Source organism: Cibotium barometz, chromosome 43 (genome assembly GCF_041138505.1).
Source record: "Cibotium barometz isolate CiBa-2024 chromosome 43, ASM4113850v1, whole genome shotgun sequence".
Taxonomy (NCBI): domain Eukaryota; kingdom Viridiplantae; phylum Streptophyta; class Polypodiopsida; order Cyatheales; family Cibotiaceae; genus Cibotium; species Cibotium barometz.
The window spans coordinates 28,149,104-28,158,405 of NC_141088.1; the positions used below are offsets into that span (position 1 = coordinate 28,149,104).

The following is a 9,302-nucleotide window of genomic DNA, read 5'->3' on the forward strand; positions in this document are numbered from 1 at the left end:
TTGATATCAATATATGCTCCCACACACACACACACACATAAGAGCATACATTCATACAAAGGTCTATGTACTAAGTTTCTGTCAGAGCTCCGGAGATACGGGAAGACTTAGACATAATGAAGCCTAGCACTAAGGACCATGACAAATAGAAAGAATTATTACAGCAAAAAGGTAGTTGATAGGACATATGCACTACTAAAGATAGAAAGAATTAACACAATATCAACTAGCTGCAACTTGGATGAAAATTTCACGATGTGAAATTTGCATGTCCGCTAATACAGCATAAAGATATACCTAGACGAATCTAAGAACATGCCCAAATTCACCTTATAAAAAAGTGCAATTTATAACCTCATGGTAGTCATCCACAAGACAATAAACCATCAACTCCATCATGCATAGCATGGAATCAATGCCCAATAGTGGATATAGAACTTGGTATCAATATATGCTCCCACACACACACACACACACACACATAAGAAAATACATTCATACAAAGGTCTATGTACTCAGTGTCTGTCTGAGCACCGGAGTTACAAGACAGACTTAGCCAATGAAGCCCAGCACTAAGGATCATAAGAAATAGAAAGAATTTCTATATCTATTACCAATGCAAGCCCTTTAAAACTCACAAAGGTAAGCCTCTGGATCCTCCCCATGACTTCCATGAAAGATGTATCTTCCCCATTATGACTTAGATAATATAGCAACAAGATCTCTAATTTTGAAATCGGTTATCTCCTCCTACATATATGACAAGGACATAACACACCCCTCACTTGCAAATCTATGTGGCATACCAGGCATACAATATATTGTATCCATGAGTCACACCCACAAAAAAGAATCCTCACTCCTCTCAAGCAAAGGATTGCCATGCATATTGCACATAAGAGATAATTGATGCATAGAGGACAACATCACGTATCTTCCTCTCTTCTTGATTAAGACTTACAACCTTAAAACGAGATCAATACGTACACATCCATGTTATTTCATATTCAAGTATGGAAAAAATAAGATGCTGAGGTGATTGCAAGATTTTCTTTAATCTCTCAGCATTGAAAAGAAAACAATGCGTCGTTGATGAAAAATCTTTCCACTCACCAAAAGATTCACGAACAAGGTAGGGAAGAATTAGAAGGGTTAATTGTATTGAATGTGAAGATTTGGATGAAACATTGACACATGAATGGGTTTTTTTTTACTCCCTTCAAATAAGATCGATCTCTTTCAATCACCCGGTGAGCATTATTGGCATTCTAAATGTCAGGTCCCACATGGATAATCATCACACATACATTATACATTGCAATAAAGAAGCCTTAATAAAAAGAAAGTTTTGGTATTACACAACCTTGGGAGAGACTCTTCCAAGGGCCTAGCTACTGGTTAGCCCTCTGGCTAGTCGTTTCAGTGATGGTTGTGAGGATTAGGAATGCATGGTATGAAACATACATGCTTTAAGGATGTGCACTAGGCCATCGTTGTGTGGTCTCCAGCTCCAGAGTGACTTCCTATCGTATTAGGCTTGGAGCCTATGGTTGGGTGGCAAGTGCTAGCCAAACCCACCTATGCCCTCATGATGATTGTTGATGCGTTTGGTGACCATGGAAAACATGTACTCAGATTGCTTATATGATTGCAAAACTTGGGCGGACACTTGGGTAAGCATGATTCTTGTTTTGGGGTGTTTTGAGATCCATGTGATCCTCCTCTTGCAAACCATACACATGAAACCTATTACACATCGTTCAATTGGGTGGTAGCTCTCAGAAGTGCCTGAATGACAATTCAGGCACTTCTTCGCAACCTATTTCAACCTTTGCTTTGCAATTTGCATATAAACCCAGATCCACCTGACATTTGTAACTATCTTGGGCATCACTCATTTTTCTTAACCAACTCCAATGTCTCCGCATAACTTTCTGTCGTTCCATTGGCAGCATCCACGCCATCCAAAGTACAGGTAGCCGAAGAAAGAGATTGTCACCTAAAATATACAACCCATAGTCATTAAGTGTGGCCTGTACCAACAGAAGATACTCCTTGCATTGGGCTTGTTGGTTGGATACCAAATTTAAATACATCAAAAGCCAACTAGCTGTATATCTCTGTCTGTCCATCTAACTCTGGATAAAAAGCACCAGAAAATTTCAATTTTGTGCCAAAAATCTCAAGAAGAGCTCACATACGGCTAGGTTTCCACTGTAGCTTCATGTTTCACTAGGAACCCGATGTGTGCGGTAGTGGTCAGCACAGGCTACAAAGGGAGGGGAAGACTTTGCGGGGAGGGGGGGGGGAGCTTGGTATGTCAGCACATGGGCAGTGAGGAGCTCCAGCCATTGGTCCTACATGAGTAAGAGAAGAAGCCCACAATTTAATACAGGATCAGTACCCCTCAAACTTCACTCGAGCCTCTCCTTCTCGTGCCTTGCAAGTTGCAACAGCAGTGAAACCTATATGTGAAGAAGTAAGATTCACTTGAAATCCACTTCTCTCTCACAGTGCACCATTGCCCTAGATGCAAAATAGAAAATCTAAAGATTTTCTCTGAATCTCCAACAGTTTAAGTGTACACTCCCACGTGGTGAGCACCCTAAGTTATAATCAAAGAAGGGCTCATGACTTCTACAGATATGAAAAGAGGGCTAATGGGCAATCCCTATCTGGACGTTTGCATTTAGCATAGTTAATTGGGGTTTTACAACACATCATCACAAACAGATTTAAATATTGAAAAATTCATGAGAGCTCCCAAAAACTTATATCACTGACTTCTTATCTAAACTTTGTGAAAGAAAAATGGGCACCTACAAAAGCTCTATCTCACGCTTGGCCGCTTTTTCACGCTGTAGCTTCAAAGCTAGTTCATGTTCAGCTTTAACAGTTGCTATATTGTTATGTTGTTCATACAGAAGATGTTTCATCTTCTGATTATACACCTGCATTCCAAAGACAAAACCCGCATATAAATCTTTAGAGTGTTTCCAAATCCCTGGTAACATTCATTGAGTTCATCCAAAGAAGAACTGCATGTATTCAAAAGACTCATAGAAACCTTGATTTCATCTTGATGCCTTTCTTCCATTTCTTCAAGATTCCTGTCTTTGACCCGCAGTTCCACTCTGGCCTGCTCTAGTTCCTTTCTCTTGATCTCCAAAAAAGTGGCAATCTTGTCCTGCAACGTGGTTCGTACAGCCAAACTATCATCTTGCAAAAATACATGTAAAATTTGAAAAATCAAAAAACTAATGTACATAATATTGATTGCCTGTCTGCATGGGTGCGCATGACAGCATGCGTGCGTGCATGTCTGCCTGTGCGCATGAAAGCGTGCGTGCGTGCATGCGTGCCTGTATGTGTGTGTGTTACTGAGTTGTTTGATGACCACTAAATGTGCATACTCGTTCCAACTGCATATAGTTCCTTTCTTGCTCTTCTTTGATTTTTTCTGCTTGTAGAGCCGCCATCTGGCCCTGCATCTCTTTTGGTGAGGGTTGATCCAACTTCTCGCCGTTTCCAACTGCGGCATCACCTTTGCCTTTCTTTTTTCTGGAGCCTGCAGCTTTATCTTTGCCAGCCGAAGGCTTTTTCTCTTTGCCAGGGTCCTTCTTAGGTGCCATGAGGAGAAAAGTAGACGACACCAAAAACTTCAGTGTTACCTAAAAGCAGTCAACGGACACATCTGTATGTGGCATTACCTGCTAACAAACAACAAATCCCACAAATTTGAATAAGAATAATTTTAGCAATCATTGTAATTTTAAATGGATTTGTAAGTCCTATAAGACCTCAATTTGAAATCAACATGCACATAGCCCAATGGTGTGGGTTCGTAACTTGAAGTGGGGATGTCCAGAGTTCAAATCCCTGCAGGCCGGAATTGTGGCTGCAAAGTTGTATCGCCTTCAGGTGGAAAGACAAATCCGCCTTTGGGCAGGTACCAAATTGCAACTACAGAAGTATCTACTCACAGAAAAAAAAAGACCTCAATTTGAGATAATAAAGCAAGACGGATATGAAGATGATGGATGCACAGCTACCAAATGGAGACAGTATCGCCCATCCAAGCTCAAGAACTCCCTACCCATCTACGTATAGCTGACAAGCTTTGAGCAGGTGAGTATATCCATAGCCACCCTAAGTTAGACCCAATTTTCAGAAGAAAAACAACAAAATAATATTGTGCAAGGATTTACTTGACAAATTTGCAAATGCAAAAGTTAGGAGACTTTTTTTGCAACATGCAAGATATTGGTGCGGATTGGAACGTGGGCGGGTGGAGATATAAAAGATGATCATTCATGGGTGGAAGGTCTACATACCACTGCTTGCTTTGTTGTTTTACCACTTCAATAGGAAAAAAATTTGTTGGTGGCTGCTCTATGAGGTTTACAGGGGTGATTCCAATCTCTACTGTCAGGAAGCATGTTGATCTCCTTCGCCGGTAGCTTCAACATTATTTGAGTACCCAACATGTTCCAAAGTTCTTAGTCCCATGACTGCATGGAGACAGCAGACTAGTCCTTTCTCCAGTAAAGCAGAAGACCTCTAGACCCAGTACTCTGCCTCTCACTAGAAGTTACCGACACTTCTGTGAATCCATGAGCCTGGGGCATATTGTCGCATCTTCATGTGCATGCAAAGTGCCTACATCAGAAAGACCCATCCAAACCTTTTGGCAAAGGTTCCTCATGCTAAGAGTCACCCCAGCAGACCAAAAACCTGTTCTCCTGACTATGGGGCAGCAGAGTAACAAAGCCTTTGGGGTGTCAGGTGCAAGATCAACTTCCTGATGATACAAGAGCATCACCTCACATCTCACCATACTATGAGATGCGAAAAGATTTCATCGTTGCCATGTTTCTGGCCTCCAGACGTAGGGCCCCTAGGTAATCAAGGAAGGGTCTGCACTGCAATGGGTATCCACTTGCTTCCCCACATATTCAGTGCTGCTGCTTTCAGGTAGGGTGCAAGGGATTATTATACAAGTTTGTATGCTAACTAGCAGTTTTCTTGACCTCTACTCCGTAACATGATCATAATTTAAGGAAAAAGCTGCCTTTCATGTAAATTGGGACATTCTCCCAGCAATTGTAAGAGGGGGCTTCAATATGATTGAGTTGCCTGAAGGCATTAGAAGCTAGAGTGATAGCCTTACAGGAGCAGGAGCCCAACCTCATGGGTAAGATCTTAAATTTAAGCCACCCACGCCACTCTGTAGGCCAGTGAAACCTTAAAGACGGAGGCCTCAGTCAGCACCCAGGCAGGAGATCAAATCATTTGAGACTTCTTAGCTTCGGTTGGACGCATGATGGCATCCACCATCTAGGTGGGCTTGTTTTTAAAGAAATTGCATGGATGGAAGAATTTTCTAGTACTACCATTGGGGGAGTTAGAGGTGCTTGAAGTGAAGACTAGCTCGCTACGAGCAATTGCCTGATGAGCAAGCCACCCATGCAGCCTATTTCGACGCAGGGATCTGGACAGACCTCTGAAAGGGTAAATGTCCTGCAGTTTTGGCATAAAAGATGACATGAAACATTTCTGCAAAATAGGCCACGGGCTTTAGGACTATTGAGACAAAAAGGCATAAAGACATGCTATTCTGCCTGTGACAATGCTCAAAGGCTGCCCAGGACACCCTACCTTTCCTTATGGTAGATGCATCCACACACACACACACACACACACACACACACACACACAGAGAAGAACTGTAGCGACCAGCATTCCTTTAGAAACATTGAGGCGATTGCTCTGACGACAAACTCCAAGATTCCGCCGATGATGGAGCCAACTTAGGCGGTCTCAAATTCTCCTGCAGCATGCCCACATGAAGGAACCCGCTGTCATCAATTGAGGACAGCAGCTTGAACGGATGTGAGCGCGCGCTCTCTCTCTTTCTCTCGCGTAACCAGGAGTCTTCGTAGTACGTACTTTTAATACTTTGAAACGCGAGAGAGCGGTTGGAGCGATTAACATTAATTTATCTAATATATACTCAACAAAGGTTTACATTATCTAAGTGTGAGAGCAATTGGTGAAGCGTGTGTGTGTTTCGGGTAAGGTCTAGTGATCAAGTCATACTTCCAACTCTCATCCGTAAGGACACTTCTTGGTACAAATAAAACCCTCGCATTACAAAAAAGTCTGAGGTCCCTCAAGCCTCACCTCTGGTTTTGAGGCCTGCAAAAATATTCTCAAGGGACTAGAACCAACATACTTCATGACAGTAGTGGCTCGTGCTCTGCACATCTTTAACTTCCAAATTCAAGGGACTAGAACCAATATTCTCAAGGGACTAGAACCAACATACTTCATGACAGTAGTGGCCCGTGCTCTGCACATCTTTAACTTCCAAATTCAAATTTTATCCCAACCTCCTCGAACCTTCTCTTCCTCCTCCTCTTCTTGAACCTCCAAATTCGTGTCACGTGGCAGCTTTGTGAAACTCTTCCTTAAGATAATATAGAGAAGTGGCAGCTAAAACCTGGACATGTTTATGCCAACCTAGTTGATGATGAAATGAACGTTGCGTTAATTACACGACGCTAACAATTTATCATCCATGTGTATGGCATCTAGACTCCATCCAACTACACCTTTCCATCATAAGCTATAGTAGCCATTGCAAGCGCCACCTCACGCATCCAATAAACATTCTATTTTTTGGCTTCATGTGCACAAACACTGAAAGCTAGTGAATGCTTTTTTTTCATGCACAACATGGCGCGGCCAAATCATCCCTTCGATATGCGCCTCATAAGAAACTCTCGCACTTTGAATTAATTAAAAATATGCTTGTTAGTCTGCCTTATGCAGCACATTGTGAAGAACACATCATGAAGAATGGGAGAAAATATTTAGTCGAAGGTCTTCTAGTCAATCATTAAGCTATTTGATGATGGAGTTTCATTTTGGTTTACAAGACTAAGTACATATCTAATTATGTATAAGGCTTAGTTATGGTGAAGGATTTGCACACGTCAAATTTCCTTTTAGGAGACATTTGCTCCCATAGCAAGACCACAATTCTCACAATACTAACTTGTTTAAGAAAAGTGGCTAATGATGTAGATAGATACAAACATCTCAAGGAGGAGGTGTACATGGGGCAACTTCTAGGTTTTTTGATGTGTTAGAAGGCAAAGTTGTAGACTTTAAAAGGCAATGTATACAAATTGAAGCAAGCCCCTTAAGCTTGGTACCAGAGGATTGACAATTATTTTATGAGTATTTATCTCTCAAAAAGCTCATAAGATACAAAATTATATATTTCTTTCAGGCATGGTAGGTACATAATCATAGTTCTATATATAGACTATCTCATTTTAATGGGGAGCCATGAAGAGAAGATCTTGTATGATAAAAGAGTTGCCAAGTTTAGAGTTTAAAATGACAGACCTTGTGTTGTGCACTGAAACAAATTGAAGTCGAAATTATCAAATTTTCACTTCAAATAATAATTTGCAAGAAAATAAAGCATTAAGACCGGTCTCACGCATGAGTATTTCAATGATTTATTAAGGTATGAAGTAGTTTGGTACAATCAATCTCTTTGATAGAGAGGAGACATCATCCCATCAGAGAAGAAAAGAGAGTGTAGAAAGAAAGAAGTACTTCATACCTGCAATTCTTATGTATCATGTTTAATAGAGTTCTCTCTCTCTCCCTCTCACTCATGAAATAATTAAACCATACAAGAACGGCGGTAAAAGAATCTGATACTCTTTGTAGACGTTTGTCCATCTTAACCTGTCCTTGCTCTTGTGTACACGTACAGGCTTGCAACTCGTATGGGTTGTAACTCTCTAGTCTTTCGCCAGAATATAGTCAAAATCATACTTAAAATTATGGGAATAGTGTAGATCTACAAAGCATCGCGGGCCGTTTTGCTAAATTCGCTCATATGTAAAATTAGATTACTTTGGAGAGGTCTATTCTAAGAAAAGTTTGCTTTTTATCTTAAGAATAGGAAAATTGAATGCTTCATACATGCATTCAATTATTGACCTCGTATTTCACTAGGGTAAAGCATTACAATGAATCAAATAAATTGACTACTCTAAAATAGTCCAATTGAATTAAACTAAAGAGGTAGTCTAAGCAAATAGTCCAAATAATTGATGGCCACCCGCACTATTGAAATGGGTACAGCCATTATGTGAAAATTGGAGGAGACATCGACGCTAGTCCTGCCCACTGATCTGCTTATCAAAAACCATCACACGAATTATATGAGCATTCACCATTCAAATAATCATTTAAATAATATTCTAATAACACATTGGGCGTATGCATTTAAGATTGAGGTGTGGCATAATATAGATTGTATCTTCATTTCTCAATAAAAGTATGCTAGATAAATAAAGGTATAAGAGGCTTATGGGACATTTAATTATCTTATGTAATACTCGGTTGGACATTACCTTATAGTTGTGTATTGAGAAGGTTCTTGAATCAATCCCAAGCGAACCATTGGGAGGTAAGGATATAAGTGTTAAAATATATTCGAGAATACGTTGGGATTCATAGTCTCACGTGTGTGTCCCCTCGTGTGTGACCCTCTTTGTGTGTGTGTATCTGTGAATAAACCCTAAAAGGGTTATTATTCTAGTAGTGTGTGTGAATAGCCCCTAAAAGGGTCATTGTTCTAGTAGTGTGTGAACACACTCTTATAAGTGGATAAGATAAGTGTGCCATGTGGCATCCACTTATTAGAGTGTGAACACACTCTTATATAAGTGGATATTAAGATAAGCGTAAACACACTCTTATATAAGTGGATATTAAGATAAGCGTAAACACACTCTTATATGAGTGGATATTAAGATAAGCGTAAACACACTCTTATATGAGTGTGAGCACACTCTTATAAGTGGATAAGACAAGTGGCATCATCCATTAGAGTGTGATATTTGTATAGGTCAAAAGATAAGGCTGTAAGCCTATTTACTTGGTGAATATCATCACATCTATCTATCAATCAATCTAATCAAGATTGAGTCGTGCAATACTTTCTCTCTTTGAACTCTCTCTCTCTCTCTCTCTCTCTCTCTCTCTCTCTCTCTCTCTCTCTCTCTCTCTCTCTCTCTCTCTCTCTCTCTCTCTCTCTCTCTCTCTCTCTCTCTCGGGACACAGGTAGGACTAGCGGGAGTTAGGCGGTTCAGGGGAGTTCGGACATGTGCGGACAGCCAAGGCTATTTTAGCTGGCACGGGTTTCTATATCCGGTGGTTAGTTGGAGAGTTGCCCTATTCTCTTCTAGAAGGTTTCATGGAGGCCTATGTTA

General features: G+C 40.6%; 1 protein-coding gene across 7 annotated transcripts in view; it reads right to left on the bottom strand.

Annotated features, from left to right (window-relative positions):
- The window catches only part of LOC147613755 (dynein regulatory complex subunit 4-like), a 110,268-nt gene extending 104,306 nt beyond the window's left edge, over positions 1–5,962 (bottom strand). Inside the window, exons 1-6 of one of the 7 annotated variants that reach the window (XM_086781728.1) lie at positions 5,659–5,962; positions 5,394–5,520; positions 3,850–3,975; positions 3,414–3,710; positions 3,068–3,187; positions 2,824–2,951 (exon numbers count right to left, since the gene is read on the bottom strand). In XM_086781728.1, the coding sequence (XP_086637854.1) occupies positions 2,824–2,951; positions 3,068–3,187; positions 3,414–3,632 (467 nt within the window). In that variant the 5' untranslated portion in view covers positions 3,633–3,710; positions 3,850–3,975; positions 5,394–5,520; positions 5,659–5,962. Of the gene's footprint in view, positions 1–2,823; positions 2,952–3,067; positions 3,714–3,849 lie in introns of those variants that run through there. The other 6 variants (XM_086781727.1, XM_086781731.1, XM_086781726.1 and 3 more) reach the window with 6 other exon arrangements.
- Between the last annotated feature and the right edge of the window lie 3,340 nt (positions 5,963–9,302).